At 52.4% G+C, this 19,147-nt stretch overlaps 1 protein-coding gene across 1 annotated transcript in view; it reads left to right on the top strand.

Annotated features, from left to right (window-relative positions):
• The window catches only part of CDH22 (cadherin 22), a 69,285-nt gene that overhangs the window by 41,211 nt on the left and 8,927 nt on the right, over positions 1-19,147 (top strand). Inside the window, exons 7-9 of the mRNA XM_031433703.2 lie at positions 7,044-7,180; positions 17,472-17,593; positions 17,712-17,829. Of these exons, the coding sequence (XP_031289563.2) occupies positions 7,044-7,180; positions 17,472-17,593; positions 17,712-17,829 (377 nt within the window). The remainder of the gene's footprint in view (positions 1-7,043; positions 7,181-17,471; positions 17,594-17,711; positions 17,830-19,147) is intronic.

Genomic DNA, 19,147 nt, shown 5'->3' on the forward strand with positions numbered 1-19,147 from the left:
TAACATTCCCATGGTCATCTGTGTGAATGGCTGGCTGTCTGGGAGCTGTATGCAGCCTGTGCAACCTTCCATGGCAACCCTAGATGAGGACACAAAGATACCATCCTGCTTAACGACACATGGGTTCCCAGACTGGGAACTCACCTCAGGGATCTAGAAAGACTTCCTGGAGGAGGTGGGAATTGAACTGTGCTGGGTTTGTGGGTCTGGCCAGATGTAAATATGAGAAAGGCATTCCAAGCACAGGGGTGTGGAGGCAGAGGGCATGGTAGGTGTGCGCAGAGAAGACTAGATCTGATAGCTGCTGGAGACTGAGGGGAATGAGCCGGCAGAATTCTGACAGCCTTAAAGTTACGCTACGGAGCTCAGAATGCCTCCTGAGCTGTCTCCACCCTTCTCATGGCAGAAATGGCCCTCCACCACCTCTGAACTCCTCTACCGCCCTTCCATCCCCACTGTGGGGGAGGCCCAGGCTTTAAACATCTCTGTCAGCCTCTAGCTCAGTCCCAGACCTCTCCCAGGAGGGCCTTATCACCCATGTTTATCAGGAAAATGAGGCCTGGGAAGCGTGGAGGCTTCCCCGGGTTCTCAGAGGGAGTTAAGAACCAGGAGTAGAGCCTGATCCTGGCCTCCCAGGTCGGTGCTCCAATCTGCCTGCTCCCTTCCTCTCCAATATTGCTCTCCACACCCCTTATCAGTCCTCTCCCTCCTCCCTCCGTTGGCTTCCCTTCCCCCCTGCTTTTATCTGCACTGAAAGGGACAACTTTGAAACCTGCTTTTCACCTCCTTTCATCTCTCTTTGCCGCCCCTTCCCTGGGGCTCCTCAGATGTGGAGGCGGTGAGGAGCTTGAGACAGGTCCAATTTAACACCACAAACATTTACTCAACTCCTCCTCCTCCGTGCCCGGCCCTGAGCCAGGCCTGAGATGACTCAGCGAAGGGCAGTGCTGGGGAGGAGTCCCCAGTCTACAGAGGACAGATGTAGAAATGGGAAGCCAGGAAAGGGGTCCTCACAGGCCACATTTGTGGCCCAGAGCCCGGGTTATCCTCCAGCTCCCAAGTTCCGAAGCTCAGGGACTTAGTCAACACCTACGCCTTGAGTCATGTCATGTCTGGCACTGATCTAGGCAATAGAGAAACAGTGATGATAAGACCCAGTCCCTCCCCTCATGAAGTTTGCCCTCACTTGGGGGAGGAGAGGAACAGTCAACAAGTAGTCAGCAAATGGTTAAAAGGGGTCATTGCAGATGAAAGCTATGAAGAAAATTAGCAAGATAATAGGATAAGGACCACTGGGGCCACAGGGGACAACTTTGGATTGAGTGGTCAAGGAGTAGACCAATGAGCATCAGAATGAGAAAGAGAGAGTCAATCACACAAAGATGTGAGGCAGTGCATTCCAGGTAGGAGGAACAGCAAGGGCAAAGGTCCTGAGGCAGGAACAAGCTCAGTATGTTCTGGAAATGAAGAAATGAAGTGGCATCCTGGGAGATTTTGCCTAGCATAGCAGCAGCTGGGAAATACAGAAATTCAGGTGTACAGAGTAAATTTTCTGAGTCCCTGCACTGGAGAGATTGGAGGATGTGTCATACTGTTATGTTACATTTGGTCAGTATGTAACCTGTCAGGGGAAGGAATGGGATTTAACCTATGATGACCTGCTTCCTGAGTCCAGCCTCCTGTCATTTCATCCATGCTTCGGACTCTCTTTGCAGTTAGAGCAGTTCCTGACCTTATACCATGCCCTCCCCTGTGTGTCAGGCACAGAGATGAGTCAGACATGGGCTGATGCGAGGGCTGGGGCCCCAAGTGAGTGAATCTAGTGACGGATCTGAGTGGGCTAAGGCAGGGGCTTAAGGATTAAGGAGCTTCACGGGGTGGAGGGGGTGGTGACGACTCTGGGTACCAAGGAGGGGTGGCCCCTGAGCAAGGACCAAGAGGATGAGGTTGGAATGGGAAGAGGGCACTCCAGGGTGAAGGGATAGTGAGGGCCTGGTGGCAGGAACAGAATCATGGAGCCAGGAGGTTAAATTCAGGAGTAGGGAGGTCAGCTGTATAAGTTCACATGGCGGTGGGAAGGGGGAGTGGGAGGGGGAGATGAGATCAGGGAGGGGCACTTGGGGACAAGCTGCCAAGGACCTTGATGAAGGTATAGAACTTTATCCTTAGGCAGTGGGAAGCCTTGGAAGGCTTTTGAGAGGAGGAGGAGAGGGCTCAGATGGGCTCATCTCTGGATTAGGCAGCCTTAAAGATAGCCTGGCCATTTACCAGCCCAGCCGAGCCACAGCCCTACCAGCCCCAGCTCCACTGTGAGTCTCCTTTGAACATCAAAAACAGGAAAGCCCAAGCTGGACCAGAGGGAGCAAATATTTCATTTCCTCCCAGCACTCCACAGTCGGGTCCAGCAAAAAGGACATGGGCTTTGGAATCAGAGAAGACCTGGGTTTGAATCCCAGCTCAGTTGTAGAATTGTGGGCAAATCATTGCACCTACTCCAAACCTCGGTTTTCCTATCTCTAAAATGGGCGTCACAGTAGCACCTGCCTCATTCATTTATTCAAAAAACAGGTATTAAGTTTCTACTATGTATCAAGTTCTGTGTTTGGTGGTTTGAGGTTGGAGGGTTTTTTTTTTTTTTAGGAATTATTATTATTATTTTATTATAACATCACCAATGATCTCACAGTTAATTGCTGGCACATTTAGCTGTGACTGTCACTCATAAAAAACATAAACATGTTATTCAAACTCAGTAGGCCCTCAGGAAATGGGCTTTACCATTTTTCTCAGTTGTCTAGACACCCGTTTCTCCCCTTCATTCCACAGCCAGTACTGACTATACTCAAATTTCTAGACATCAAGTGGGGTCTTTGCATGCTTTAAAAGGGGTGGGGGAGGGGAAAGACTCACAGACAGGATGGAGCGAGTGGAGGGGGATATCCCTTGGTCAAGGGAGCAGCCCCTTTGGCATCTGAAGAGCTTCCCCCGCTAGAAGCTCAGGTGGAGGCCGGGTCATTCAGCCCTGCTGCACGTAGACCTTTATGTACACGAGCCCGGACTCAGGAGCTCCGGGCAGCCTGGACACACATGAGCCTGCCGACTTTCGTGTTTCTCATGTCTGTGTGCGCTATATGTGCACATATTTCTATGGAGAAAAACCACGTGCATCCTCAAGCCAGGAAGACGTACCCTCCCCTCTTCTCTCACCCTGACCTTGACAACAGCAGCGTTCCATGTTCCTACCTTGTGGGAGTGGCCGCAGGTAGAACTTGCTGGTCCTGAGGAGGGCTCTCTTAGTTAGACCTGGGGCTCTGGACAGACAGCCGTGGCTGGGGACCTCGGCTTTGCTACTAACCAGCCCTTTGGACTCAGGGCAAGGCACCTGGCTTCTCTGAGCCTCAGTTTCCTTGAGTGTAAAATGGCAGTGCAGCGACAACAGTATCTGCAAGGATTGGAGGAGCTCATGCAGGTGAAGCCCTTCCACAGGCCTGGCACAAAGTCTTGCTGAACAAAGAAGAATAAGAGCTAATCCTTACGTCATGTGGCAGGTGCCCAGCGCTGTTAAAAGTGTTTTATTGGTAGTACTTGTCTAATCCTCACAACCACCCTGTGAGGTGGGCATTATTATTGGCTCCATTTTTAAGAGGAGGGAACTGAAGAACAGAGAGGTTAAGTGACTTGCTCAAAGTCACACAGCTCGATCTCCTGACCACCATTCTCAGGCTTCCTTTGCACACACACATATGCACACACTCACTGACACACCCACACTTTCACTGTGCTCTTCCACCCACACCTGCTCATGTTCCCCTTCCTGCCCTCCAGGTCATGGCTGACCAAATGAGTAGGACAATGGGATTCAAAGAGAACCTTCTAGACCCACAGCTGCCTCCTGTCCTTCTGAGACCACTGTCCAATGTCCAGATATGATGCCTCCCAACCCCCGGCACACAGACCACATGCTGGGTTGGAGGGTCTCCTTCGTACCCCTTACCAGACATTTCTAAATGCTAATTAGAATAACAATGTTCTCACTCACGGAGTCATTTTCCTAGAACTTGGCTAGGCACCTATCCCCCAGCAAGGCACTGAATCCTCCCAACCACTTGCAAGGTAGCAGTAAAATCATTTCCATTTTGCTAGAGATTAAGGCTCAAGATGAGGTGACTTGTCCGGGGACATCGTGGACCTGGATCCAGACCCAGGGCTGAGCGGCTGCCTCTTGTAGCTTTGTTCTTCCAACTGCAACACAGCATCACACAGACACACACACACAGACAAATGCACACTTTCCACTCCCAACACAACCAGACCCACAACTCATGCACCTACATGTGAGGTGTACAAGCCTCCCCCACTGCCCTCCATGTCTGCCAGGCCACGCTCCTTGCCACACGACATGCCCCTCCACCCCTTCCTCCCACTTACTCGCTGGCTCCTTGAGCTGGAACAAAACCGCCTGGGTTCAGCCAGCCACACTGACCGGCAGCCCCAAGTCCCTAGCTGGTTAATGGCGCCTCCCCCCCAGCCCCCGCCCCCTGGCCTTGAGAACAGTTGCCTCCACTTACATTCCAGCCCCCGCTTCTCCTCTAGCAGGGAACAAAAGAGGGGGGAGGAGGATGAGGAGGAGGGAGAAGAGAGGAGAGAGGTCTAAGCAGAGAGGGAAGGAGAAACAAAAAGGCGGTGGGCATCCTTCCACCAGCCCTGCCTCATGTGCAGCAATCAGAGCCCCAGGCCGTGTCATGCACGCCTCTGGCCCTTTCCTGTGCTTAGTTCTTCCACCTGTAAAATCAGGAGGAAGTCTCCATGGTTCCTTCCAGCTAAGCCAACACTCAAGAATCTGGTTCTACGTCTTCTGGACCCGAACATCTGACAGGGTCAGGCTTGGGGCAAAGGGAACCTGAGGCTCCATGCATTGCCACTTTGGATGGTTCAGCACACTAGAAAGAACTCTGGGCATAGAGTCCCAAATTGGGGTACAAATTCCAATTCTGTGACAGTCCCTGTGCAACCTTGGGGAGGGTTATTGCTAGCCCATATGGAAACTTGACTTAAATAGGAAAAAGGTCCCCTCTTTGAGAAGATGCTCCCTGGGCTAGGACACACAACTGGGCGGGCAGAACACTGGCTAGACTTCCCCCGCCACTTCCACTCTTTAGCCTGGTAACTTAGTGCAGGACACACAACCATACTCGGTAGTCCTAAGATTGGCAGGTTGCCTCTCTGAGCCTCAGTGTCTTCATCTGCAAAATGGGGTGAGATCACATCAGTCTTACAAGATGCCAGGCAAGGAAGGGCCTTGTTTGTCTTGTTTGCCATTTTATCCCCAGGGCTTAGCGCAGAGCAGCACAGAGAAGTTTAGGCGTAAAGAAACAAATTGAGGGATGGCTGGAAGAAAAAGAAACTACAAACTGTTGAGTCCTGTATTCATGGGAGGAATTATTATCTTGGGTCTGAACCTCACCACACACTTTCACCCAGGTCAGGAGGATCCAGGCTGATCAGGGCCAAAGAGGATGTGGGCTTAGCATCTCAGGGACAGGAAGGAGCATTGAACTGGGGACTCAGGAGACAGACTGTAATGCCCACTACACTCATGGATACAGCGCTTTACAGTTTGCCACAAGCCTTCACCTCCACCACAACAGTGAATATGAAAACAATAAGGGCTGTTACCCAGTTCCATGAATTACCACCTCTAACCCACACTGTGTGAGGTGAGTATGAATCACCCCCTTTTCCAGACAAGCAAACAGAGGCCCAAGAGGTCCGATGACTTGTCCAAAGTCACACAGGTAAAATAAGTACAGAGGATTCAAAGCCAGCTCTGTCTGCCCCCAGATCTGTCAGTACCCCCTGGGTACCATTATCCCCATTCAACAGATGAGGAAATTGAGGCTCAGAGAGGTTTGGTAATGCAGCCAGGGCCCTACTGAAGGGTCATCTCGGGGTTTGGGGTCCCCAGTAGAGGGAGTTTCTGGTGTCCTCCCCTACCTGGGCCTCAGTTTCACCTTCTGGAAGATGGGGGAAGGCCCCTTTCCTGCCGGAGAGGGCGGCGGGAGGGCTGGGGCAGAGCCCCGCCCCACCACGCTCCTTTGTACTGGCAGCACAAAGCGCCCTTGCTTGGCATTCCGGGCCTTTGTCGGTCGCGAAGCCTGGCGGCGCCCCCGCCCGCATTATCAGCGCGGGGAAGCGGCGGCCAGAGCTGGCGGGGCCTCTCTGGGCCACCGCCGCCCGAGACATGTGTTGGACACGGGCCTTTCAGGCCTGGAGCCGCCGCACAAAGGCCCGGGAAGAAGGCGGAACAAAGGGCTTTTTCACGCGGCAACTGAAAAGCCGCAGATTAGCACGCGGCGTGCTGGGCTGGCAGGGAGGGGCCGGCGGCCATCCCCCCAGGCCCCTCCGCGCTGCCCTCTGCTCAGCCCCTGTCCCTGGTCTGGGGCCTCCAGACAGCTTCACAGCGGCAGAGTTGACCCCCTCCCTCCTGCTCAAAATTCCCCTTGGCTCCCTGGGACGCGTCACCCCCCTGAATTCTGCACTCTCCGTGTTCCGGTGCTGCCCCCTCCCTACTTCCCAGTTCTGGCCATCTTTTGCACCATTTTCCCTTTCCTAAATGATTCTCACCTGTACAGTTCTCACCTGCCGTTTGCACCTTCTGTTCCCCCTGTCTGGCATGCCGTCCCTGTCCCTTTCTCAAGCCCAATTCTAGGGTCACCTCTTACAGAAACGTAAGAATCAAATAGTCCATGAGTGCCGACTCTGTGCTGGCCACTTTGTCTTCTTCCAGCCCTCACAACTGCTGTGGGATGCAAATTATTAGCCCCATTACCCAGTAGAGAAAAGTGAGGCTCAGAAAGGTTGAGAGCTGCCCATGGTCACACAGCAGGTACCCAGGGCAACTGAGATGCAAACCAGATCCCTTTCCACTCCGTTGGAAAGGATCTCTCTTGCTCCTTGTGTCTCCCAAGAATGTGGTCCCTCTTTGGGAGTATGGTGGAGGGCACGGGCTCCACCTTCAGTCAAACCCGCCCTGCCCTCCTCAGGTATGCCATTGACCGCGACTCGGATTTGGACCAGATCTTTGATATTGATGCGGACACAGGAGCCATTGTGACAGGCAAGGGGCTGGACCGAGAGACAGCCGGCTGGCACAACATCACGGTGCTGGCCATGGAGGCAGGTGAGCCAGGGGGCAGGGTGAATGTGGGAGGGAGGGGCGATGGCTGAGGGACGGGGCTGTGGGCAGGGCAAAGAGTAAGCAACTGGACAAAGATGAGGGGACAGCAAAAGCTGATCAGAAGGAACAAAACCTGGGAAGGATCCCAAGCCAAAAGGGCAGGGCCAGTCTTGAGGCTGGCTTTCTTCCTTCAGCATTTATTGAGCACCTACTACATACCAATCCCTTTCGTAGAGCCTGGGCATACAACCCTGAACAAGATAGAAAAACTTCTGCCTTCACGGGGGAAAGCTAGATGTTAACTGAGAGAAAGGGTGTATGCATGTCAGCTGATGCTAAGTGCTAACAGGAAACCAGGAAAGAAGAAAGCAGGGGAAGGGGATTGGGAGGAAGAGGGTGTTTCTCTTTGTGGAAGGCCTCTCCGAGGAGACATTTCAGCAGAGATCTCGATAAAGTCAGGGAGTCATGCTGCCATCAGAGGTAAGAGTGTTCCAAGCAGAGGGAACAACCAGTGCAAAGGCCCTGAGGTGGCAGTTTGCCTAGTACGTTGGAGGAACAGCAAGGAGGCCAGTGTGGTTGGCTGAGGGCAGGGGTGGGGATGTAAAGTGGTCAACCATTGCAGGGTGTTTGGACTTGACTCCAGGTGAAGTGAGAGTCAGTGGGAGGTTTGAGCAGAGGAGGGAGGTTGCCTGACACGATACCTCTAGCTGCTGCATTGAGCATAGACTGTTTGGGGACTCGGTGGGGGAAAGCAGGGGCTTAGCTAAAGCTACAGGTGACAGTGCCAGGAAGATGAGACCATGGCCTGGCCCAGGGTGATAGCCTTGGAGGAGGTGAGAAATGGTCAGCTCAGGGAGACATGCTGATGTTAGAGCCCGCAGGACCTGCTGATGAGATGATGTGGACGGGCGAAATGGAGAGGGGTCAAGGATGACTCCAAGGTGCTTGGCCTGAGTTTCTAGAAGAGTGTGTATGTGCGTGTGTGTCACAGGCATTTTGGTGCAGCTCGTGGGGAGTGTGTGCTGAGAGTGAAAGAGGGGGGCCCTGAGACGCGGGATCCAGACAAGTCAGGCCATGGAGGTGAGGAGCTAAAAGCATGGGGGCGTGCAGCCCCAGGCCCCCTCCACAACCAGAGCAGTGCTGCCCCCACCACTGCCGGGACCTGCTCTCCAGGCTCCCCCTCCCTGTCAGCTCTCAAGGTCTCAGGAGCCAGCAGAGCCGCCAGTAAGCAATGGTGACAACAGGAATACTCGGGAGTCTCTGAGCCTCTGGCGGGCACCATTCAAACTCCCCTCTTCATGCCTTGGACCCAAGCTCCTCTTGCCCCTTCGAGCCCTCCTGGTGGCCTTCTTCCTCCTCCCCCTGCTGCCACCTCCCACTTCCCGGGCCCCACCAGCCCCTTCCAGCCGAGGAAGTCCCTAGGCTGAAGTTCCCTTCGTCTCTTTCAACTTCGGTTTAAAAGAAAATACAAAGCTGGCTCAAACCTCAGTGCCTGCTGCTCCGGAGCCTTTGAATCCACTTCTCCACCGCATGAAAGGGAGATAACAAAGGTGGCTGGAGAGGAAGTGGTGGCTGGACTGGCGGGAAGAGAGCTCCCCCTCCTTACCTCCCTGAACCTGCTCTCTGGGCAGCCAGGGGGAATGGCTGGGCTGCTGGGCAGAGATGCCTCCTCTCCCTACCCACATTTACATCTCCCCCACCAGCTTGTCACACCACCTGATGGCCCACCCCAGCAGGTCCCTTCTTGGGTTAAGCATTGTGCTTCTAGCCAGTGAGTCTCCTTCAGAGAACCGCCAGAGCAGCGTACAAAGTCTGTAATGCTGCCATTTCACAGGAGAGAGGTGGGGGGAGAGGAGGGAGGACTCTCCCCTACAAACATTTTACAGTATTTACCTAATAGGTATTTTGAGCTAGATGCTTTGTAGCACATATTTTTACTGAATCATGACCAGTTACAGATCAGCACCCATTTTACTGGTGGGAAAATCGAGGCTCAGAGCATTAGGAGATTTGCCCAAGGATGTGCAGTGGCAGAGCTGGGATCTAGAATAGGTCTACCTGGTTCCCTCCACAGCTTTGCTACATGCCTTCCCTTTTCCCAGTACCCGGCTCTCTGGGCCCCACTCCTATCCCCCCAACCATCCCCAGAAATTGACCATCCCCAGCAACTGGGCATGGGGAAGGAGATGAATCTCCGAAAGGAAAAGACTGGTGGCTGGGCTAGAGACCACGCCCCTCTGAGCTGCAATTCACAACACCTGCCCACCTTTCACTGGGGATATTAACCAATGGGAAAAACGAGTGGTTCCCACTTCACAGTCCTGCTGGGAGGATTAAATAGGATAATGCACAGAAATAACTTAGCCTGGTACTTAGTAAGTACTCAGTTAATGGGCTCTATTGATCTTGACTCTGTGCACTTGACTTAAGCACCAAATCTGTGCGAGACACTTTACAGTGATGTGCTCATTGAATCTTCCCACCTATCAGGTGTCAGTTCTGCCATTATCCCCAGTGTGTGGATGAGGAAACTAAGACTCAGGGAGGTGAAGTCATTTGTCCAAATTCCCAGCCCCAGCCTGTCTGACTCCACAGCCCAGCTCTCACCCAGATGCCCCTCAAGTTGTATGTCTTTGGTGCCGGCCACGAAGCCAGGAACGTCACAAATAATCCACCCACTCCAGCTTCTTGCCATCTCAGTGAGACAAAGACAGAATTATTATCTCCACTTTGCAGATGAGGAAATAGAGGCTCGGGAAGGAACAGTGATGGCGTTGAGGTCACAGAGCAAGTCCACAGAGGGCCAGCGCTGCCAGCAGCCAGCTGGGGCCCCAAGTGCAATGCCCATGGGTCTGCCAGCACATGCCCTCCTGCTGAAGAATCCATTTGGCTTCCTCAGAAACAAGGGACAGTGGCGGGGTCTTGGCGCCCCACCTGCTCCGGGCATAACAAACATGAGGTGACGAGAATCAGAGGAGAAATATTTATACAGAGCGGCCAAGCTTTGCAAGCACCTCGGAGAAGGCAGCGCTTGGCCAGCCGGAGCCACCGCCTGTCATCCTGGATTACCTCAAAGACTCCCAAACCACTTAGTATGCCGGCTCCCCTCTCTCTGAACGTCTGAGTCATCCATTCTGCCCATGCAGACGCTCCTTCCACTGACATTATCTTTAACGTTTTGTAATCATGAAATATTAATGACCGATATTGAATTTAAAGTACAATTTGTGTCTGAATCCTTCGGTGGAAAGGGCAGTTGTAAAGGGACAGTCTTCAAAGAGACAAGGTGGGGGTGGGGACTTGGAAAGCCAGCATGGGGGTCAGGGGGTGCCAGGGGGCTGCATCCGGCCCTCTCCTCCAGGCCCCAAGCTGGTCTGGAGGGGTGGTCTCTAGCTGCCTGGGACAGCAAAGAGTTAACCAGATTAGCTAGAAGCTTCCCCACCTGGGTCACCCCAGGACCAAGTCATGGTTTTACAGCACCCTGACTTTTCCTTCCTACCAGAGAGCACAATTTATGATTTATATATGAATTTGTGTGCATACTTAGTTCATCTCTCTTCCCCAGGAAACAGTACCTTCCATGAGGGCAGGGTCCCACCTGTATCTATAGCATTCACACTGGGCCTGGCTCTTAGTAGGTGTGCATAAATATTTCCTGAATGGATGGAGAAATGGGCTTGCTGGCCCAGTTAGGAAGGCAGCGTGATGTGATGGAGAAAAGCTGGTTCTAGTGGCACGGTTCCCAGCTGTGTGACTTTGGACAGTCCTTCCCCCTCTTCTTGCTTTGGTTTTCCCATCTCTTCAACAGTACCGTATTGGGTGGCTGGAAGGATAATAACTGTTATTATTAACTATTAATAAGAGCAGCTTCTGTTGATTTGAAATTCACAATATGCCCATTATTGTGCTGAATGCTTTATATAAAGGGTCTGCTGAGGGCCTCTTGTCACCTACCTGGCCTGGGCACTGGGATCTGATGGTAAAAAGTCTTGGCCACTGACCTCGGGAGCCCACAGGTGGGCAGGGAGAGACATCAGTGACAATGCAGAGTGGAACGAAGTGGGTGGTGAGCACTAGGTGCAGGGAGTGATTTGCCCCCCACCCCCCACCCTGGAGGGCAAGAAGGCAGGAAACCTTCCCTAGAGGAGGGGACAAAGGCTGAGTTGGGTCTCAGAAGTGGAGGAAAGGGGGTTTGGGTACTCCCAGCAGGAAGACCCCTGTGTGCCAAGACCTGGAGGCAAAAAGACTCCTGTCTATTCTGAGAACAGAGAGGTTGGGTGTGGCTAGAGGCTGGGCCTGGAGAGTGGTGGGAGTGGGCAAGGTGAGGTGAATGGACAGAAGCTCCCTGGGCTTCTACCAGAAGGGCCTCAGATGTCCTATGAGGAGCTGGCCATCTCCAGGGGACAACATAGAGCCAATAGAAGACTTAGGGCAAAAGAGTGAGATGGTCAGATGGACGGTCCCCCGGGTTCATAGGGGAAGATGGGTGGGAGGGGGCCAGCCTGGAGCAGAACAGATGGGAGGCTGTAAGGAAGACTCAGACTTAAACATGCACTGAGGGTGCAGGACAGGCTGGGATAGGCGGGAGGAAGCACCAGGGAGGCTGACGGTGCCGTCTAGGAAAGAGGCATGCCACAGCCCTGCATGGAAGGGGAGTCTTCAGAAGGCAGTGAGCTCCACGTCACCAGAGGTGTGTAAATCAGGCCTAGGCTCCTCTCGGACCCAGTAACTCCCAGGATCCTGTACCACCTAGGTACCTAACAGATGCCGGCAGGAAGAAAGATTTTGTGATGTCCATGAGGTCTCTGTAGGACAGCCCAGAACATCAGAACCAGCTTAGCACTAGGGAGGAAAACTTTCTCCCACCCCCCTCCCAATTCCAGGGCCCCTAATTCACCCAGAAGTCCTCCCCCACCCTTTGGAGGACTAAACATCTCCACCCCAACAAGGTCAAACTTCCAATCTCCACATGGAAGACAAACAGATCATCAAAGAGACAGAAAAGGGCGCGCCAACCTCCTGCTTCCACTAGAGGTGAACCGGGACAGGGCAGGGAGCTCGAGCCATCGGCTTCTAACAGCCCTGACACCCCTCCCCCGGAGCACCCCACCTACTCACCCAGCCCCCCTCACCGTCCTGCCTGCTTGTCTTGGCCAGCTTGTAATTGGGATGATAAATCTTCCTGCCCAGCTGGCCAGCGCTAATCAGAGCCTCGTGTTTGGATGCAATTTAATTCCCTCGGGAAGGGGGAGGTGCTGAGGGGATGGCGGAGAAGAGGGCCCAGGCTCTGCTCCCCCCACCTGGCGCACTGCAAGTGAGTGAGAAAGAGGTACCGTCCAGCTGCCCCCACCTCTCTCTCCCCCTCCCTCCCTCCCTCCTTCTCCCCACTTCTCACTCTCTTCCCACTTCCACTCTTGCAGCCTCACTTCTCTCTCTGGGCTTCTCTCTGTGTGACAGCCAAGGAGAACTTTAGAGTCCAACTCCAGTTGTTTCACTGATGAGAAAACCTTGGTGCAGAGAGACAGAGACGCAGGAACGGGGTCACAGAGCTAGACTGCTCCCCGGATGGAGGGATCCTGGAGGGGGCACAATCCACCTCCCCTCTCCTCTCCCCATCACCTCCCCGGCATGCCAGCATAGTCAAGGATGCCACAGAAGATGAAATCCATTCATTGGACAGAACTTTATGAAGCACCTACTGTGTGTCATGCACACAGGGGCTTAGGATGCAGCAGTAAACCCAAGAGACCAAAATTCTGCTTCCTTTCTAGTGGGGGAAGTAGATAATAGGCAAGTTAAGTAAGAGAAAGCATAGAGGATATTGGATAAGTGCTATGGAGAGAAATAAAGCAGGGAGGGTGGTATCTGGTCAGATAGCAAGGAGCAAATTTAAATAAGGTCATTGAGGGAGGTCACTCTGGACAAAGATCTGAAGGAGGGAAAGCAGGAAGCTTGGAGCAGAGCCAAAGGGAGAGAGGGGTGAGGGATGGGGCCGGGGGAGGGGTGGCTTGTGGTCATGTGGGTCTTGGGCTTTTTTTCTGATTGCCCAGGACAGAAATCAGTCAAGGAAAGCTTCCTGGAGGAGACAGAGACACTTGTTTGGGGTCTTGAGGCAAGTAGAACTCTGACAGCTAAAGATGGTAAGAGAAACAGTACAATCTGATAGTTAAAACTCCCCCTTTGGAAGCCCAGGTTCAAGTCCTGGCTCCCTTGATTGTTCCCTGTGGGACCTCGGGCAAGTCCTTTACCTCTCTGAGCTGGTTTCCTCATCAGCAAAACAGCTATAATTCTAATCTCTACCTCCCACAGTGACTGACAAAATGAAATGAGGCAGAACAGACCCTGGCCCATGGCAGGTGCTCAATATATGTTTGCTGGTGTCCTTCTGGGAAGGAACGCATTCCTAGGAGTGCCCTAACAGGGTCACCAGGCCAGGCCCCGTCCCCTCTTCCCTTCCCGCTGGCCCCCAGCCCTCCAAGCCCAGTTTGGTCTAGACACCAGGTGAGTAACTGCCAGGGGCTGAGGGTCTTCCTTGGAAGGGAGCCAGAGTCTCATCATCTACAGCCTTTCCTCCTACCCCAGGACCTTTGCACATGCTATTTCTACTGCCTGGATCACTATTTCCTTTCTGTCCCTTTTACCTGATTACTTCCTAGTTGGATCTTAGCCTAAAGGTCACTGACTCCAGGGCAAACATCCTTGCACCCCACCAGGGTAGGAGCCCCTGCCCCATGCCCTCCCAGTCCTGAACTTTTTCTCTCAAATCTTATCACAGTCTGGAATGGTGTCTGTCCCTGCCGCTAGACCAGGAGACTGTGTTGGCCTTGTTCAACATTATGTCCTTTGTACAAAGGAGGCACTCAAACTGTAATAGTCAGCAAAAACCAGAAATTTGTTTCAAATTGCCCAATCCAGTCTCTCATCTGTTACACATAAGGGACTCTGAGACACACTGTCCACACTGCATGGCATCTCTCCGGCCCAAGTCTGCTCTCTTCCCAAGGCACCCACAGAACTGCCCACCCTCCTTAGCCCCTTGGACCCCCAGGGCTTTCCCTGCCACCTCTGCGGATTAATGGTGAGCCAGCTCAGAGAGGAAGCACCCGGCCGAAGCACGTTTAATTTTAATTTAGGAATCAGTTAAGGCTGCAGGCCTGCTCAGCACTGGGCTGTCAATCAGCCTTCCTCAAGGCTGCATCAATTAGTTTAAAAATATTGAATGTAATTTTGCCTGACACAACATATTGCAGCTACTGCAAAATATAATTTATTTTAGAAGAAGAAATAATTAAACTAATTTGCATGTCAGTCAGCTGAACTGAGATGCCAAGAGATGGGGGTGGGACCCAGGGGGGGCCCAGCCCCCAGAGAGGGCACCTGCCGCCGGACGTTGGGTGAGGTCAGCCTGGGCCCGGGTCTGAGCAGTAGCTGCAGCTGGATGGACAAATACTCAGGCAGCTGGAAGGCCCACTGGCATTGCATCTAGACCAAGCACTGGACATAGAGTTGGGAGACTCAAGACCCAACCCCAGCTCTGCCACTGACTCACCTGTGGCTTTGGTCTTGCCCCTTTCTGGGCTTCAGTTTCTCCATCTACAAAATGGGTTTACAAAGATCTCTTTTCTAGGTTCTGAGTCTCAAATGAGCTCATAGATAAGAAAGTTTGTTATAAGTTGGAATGTCCTGCACAGAGATGAAGATTAATTAATTGAGGGAGTCACTGTTTTAGACCAGAAACATTGCAGGTGGTAAAATTATGCATTATTATCAGTTATTACAAATGATGCTAACTGTGGTCAGGAGGGTTTTGGAGGAAACCAATCAGAGGCGAGGGTCAGGTGGGACCCTCCCCTAGCACCAGCCAGTCACCCCAGGGCAGTAGTTTGCAGTACTTGCTGCATATTAGATTTACCCGGCATGGTTAAAAAACCATCAATGACCAAGTCTTGGGCATCTGTATGTTTTAAAGGCTTCCTAGATGGTTCTAATGAGCCAGGCTGGAGACCTCTATGATGTCAAGGACACAGGATGCTGATTTAGGGCCTGCCCATGAGCTCTAGAGGTTCCAGGCCAGCCCCCAACTCACGGGTCTCTGGGGTAAGCTCTGTAGGTGGCAATTTTGGTGATGTACAGGCACACCTCTCAGCTGCCCCCGGCCCCTGCCTTAGATCTGAGACCCTCACTCAGGCCAAAGGATTCAGGGCTTTCCCAAGAGATGACCTGTGACATTTGGAAGGAGGAAATAGAACAACAACAAAATGGTAATTATATAAGATAAAGATGTACTAACTAATCTTATTGTAAACATTTTGCAATATATAAATGTATCAAATTATCACATTTTACACTTATACAATATGTCAATTATGTCTCAAAAAACTGGAAATTTAAAAAAAAAAAAAAAGAGGTCGGAGAAACCCAGCAGAACCAAAGGAATGGCACAATAATGGGGGTCTCACCAGCAGTGGACCCAGCCCTCCAGCAGGGTATCTGCCCACTGAGGGTCTCATACTACTCTGAGGTCTCCCTTCTGCCTCAGTGTGGAGAGAGGTGCCTGTTCCTGGCAACCGGCCTCACGCTCCCCTCCTCCCCTCCTCCTTTCCTTCCTCCCCTCCTCCCGAAAGCACCCATCGGCTGGCTGTTTAAGTTCTCCAGCAAAACACTCTTAAAAATAACAGCTCACCCGGCATTCCCAGTCACGACTTCCATCTCCTGCCCCCAGAAAAGCCCCCTCTAATCGCTGAAGCGGCAGATCTGGGTGAGCTGAGAAGATAAGGTGCCCCTGGCTAAGGGGAGCTCCAGAGAGGAGTCGGGGTCTGAGTTAATTAAGGACTCCCCCCTCCCCCGTTCCTTTCCCTGACCCCCAGGAGGTGGCCGCACCTGCCTCCCAATCTCCATTTCTCTCTTTATCAACACACAAGCAGCTGCAGTCGGCAGCCAGTGGGCCCTGGAGTTCAGAGAAAGAGGCGGCAGACCAGCCCCACTCCCCCACAAACTCATGGGGCTCCTGGCTGCCTGGAAACTTCCAGGCTGCCCCCCAAATAGCTCCTTACCAGGCTTCATTCATTTATTCATTCAGCAAACCTATTAGAACCTATTCTGTGCCACACCCCCACAATGCTGGGGCCCCAGGAACTAACAGGACAGAGGCCTTAACCTCAGAGACGTCACAGTGGAAGGAGTGGGGATGTCATGATTTTGCTGAGGACCCTGGCCAAGACCCTCCTCGGGTGGGTTTGTCTTGCCCTCTCAGGATCGGGTCTTGAAAGAGCAGAGGTTTGGGACTTCAGTTGCCAGCTGACCTCTTCTTTAAATTTTCCCATGTTTTAGTTTCTCTTCTGCAATATGGAGGTAGAAATTGTACCAAATCACAGGATTTGTGCAAGCATGCCTGAAAGAATGGGGGAGGATGCTCCAGGATCACTCTGTGCCCTCTATGGTGATAGGATGGAAATGGCAATGGTGATGATAGTGTTGTTGGGGGTGGGAGTGGGCGTGGTGATGATATGGGTGATGATGGTGGGAGTCATGATAGTTTTGGTGGGGCTGGTAATGACAGTTGTGGCGGAGATGGTGGAGATGGTGATTTTATTGGTGATGGTGGTGATATTGGTGATGGTGGCAATAGGGTGATGGTGGTGGTGGTAAGGGTGGTGATAGCAATGGCTTTCGTGTTTGTGGTGATGGCAGAGATGAGGAAGGTGGTACTAATGGATAGGGGGGTAGTGGCATCAATAATTCTAAAGGTGATGGTAGTGATGATCTAATGGTGATGGTAACAGAGGAGTGGTCATGGCATTGGTGATGGTGATAGTGGTGAGAATGGTGATGGTGGTACTGACAGTTATGTTGGTGGAGGTGGCAATAATGATTTAATGGTGGTCGTGGTAATAGTAATGGTGAAGGTAGTAATGGTGGAGATGATGATGATGTTGGTGATGGTGACGGGGTGGTAATGGTGATTATGGTGGTGGCGGTTGTGGTGATGATGCCAATGGTACCAACACTACTAATGGCAATGGCAGTGATGGCGATAATGACAGTAATGGTGGTGTTTACATTGATGATCTAATGGTCGTGATGATGATAGCAATGGTGGTGATGGTGGTAACAGTTATGGTGGTGATGACCCATTTAGCCAGATGTCCTCAGTCCTGGTCCTAGTATGAGCTTGATCCACCCACAGTTCTCTCTCAGTGTGACCCCACCGCCTAATCTTGTCCTAGCAGTAGGTGGGGATTGTCTGGGTCTCATACTTGATGCCTCTCACCCTACTCCTGTGCTCCTGTTACAGACAATCATGCCCAGCTATCCCGGGCTTCCCTAAGGATCCGAATCCTGGATGTGAATGACAATCCCCCAGAGCTGGCCACACCCTACGAGGCAGCCGTGTGTGAGGATGCCAAGCCAGGCCAGGTACCGCTGACAGGCTGGGGACAGGGGGTGGCTGCCAGGACGGGCCAGGGCACCCTCTACTCAAGCCCAGAGTGGCCCCAGCCTTACATCAGCTCCCTGCCCCCTCCTCACCCTTCAGCTCATCCAGACCATCAGCGTAGTGGACAGAGACGAGCCCCAGAATGGGCACCGCTTCTATTTTCGCCTGGTGCCTGAAGCTCCCAGCAACCCTCATTTCTCACTGCTCGACATCCAAGGTGAGTTACCTCTGAACCACCAAATCCAAGGATCCGTGGAAGGAGGGGCCTAGCCTTCTTGCCCCCTTCCCATATTACAGATAGAAAGACTGAGGCACCAAGGGGGCCAGCGTTGGGTCCAAGATCACACAAAGTCTGGGCCAAGTGAGAGCTGTTACCCAGACTGCTTGCCAGACACTGGAGAAGAAGAAGGAGGTGGTTTGGCAGAGCCGTGGGGGTGGCACCCTAAGGGTAGAGAATGGTAGCTGGAAAGATCCAGAGAGGGGATGCATGAGGAGTGGGTGGGCCAGCATCCAGGATGGAGAGAGGCCCTGGTCTAAGTGAAGATTGGAATAAGCCACACGCACGCCCTCCCACCCTTCTGTTTAAAATGTGCTTTAACCCATTCACGTTTCTCTTTGCATCCTCACTGTCACCTTGGGAGGTGGTTTGCTTACCCACCCCCATTTTGCAGATGATGAGACTTTAACAGGATAAGGGTCATATAGGGAGTCAGTGGTGAGGCCAGGATTCAGACCCACACCTGTCTCAGAGGCAGCGTGCTGCCTGCCTTAGCTCGCTGCCTTGAAAGCAAACTGTCCAGCCCACCCTGAGCTGATCCCATGGTGAGGCACTGCCCTGCAAGTTCCCCTTCAGCAAGAAGGTGAAGTATGAACCTTTGAGATGTTGACCAGGGTACGGGGAGTGAGGGACCTGGGTCCCAGCCCAGGGTCAGTTGATGGCTTTCTATGCAACCCTATGCTCTGCCTCAGTTTCATCACCTGTAAAATGGGGCTGAAAATGCCTGCCACCTCAGGCAGCCAGGTGGCCCCAGTGAGATGTGGGCTAACAAGGTATATTGTCAGTACCTAGAACATGGCAGTAACTTCATTCAGCAGTAATTTACTGAGCATTTATTGAAACACAGTGCTGAGGGGGAGGGTATAGCTCAGTGGTAGAGCACGTTTAGCGTGCACGAGGTCCTGGGTTCAATCTCCAGTACCTCTGTTAAAAATAAATAAATAAACAAACAAACCTAATCCCCCCCCCCAATTTTTTTTTAATAAATTAAATTTTAAAAGAAAGAAACACAGTGCCTACATGTCAGGACCCCATTCTAGGTTCTGAAAATGCAGCAGCAGAAACAAGGCAAAATTCCTGCCCTCGTGGCATTTTACATTCTACGGAGGGGAAACAGAAATTGAACAAATAAATAATATTATGGGGATGACAAGTGGCCAGCAGCGAGGAATGATGCAATCTTCACAAGAGTGTGGACTTTGTTTTTAGTGCTGGACCCTGGGTGCCTGGTACATAGTAGGTGTTGAATAAAATATGT

This window comes from Camelus dromedarius, chromosome 18 (assembly GCF_036321535.1).
Source record: "Camelus dromedarius isolate mCamDro1 chromosome 18, mCamDro1.pat, whole genome shotgun sequence".
NCBI classification, from domain to species: domain Eukaryota; kingdom Metazoa; phylum Chordata; class Mammalia; order Artiodactyla; family Camelidae; genus Camelus; species Camelus dromedarius.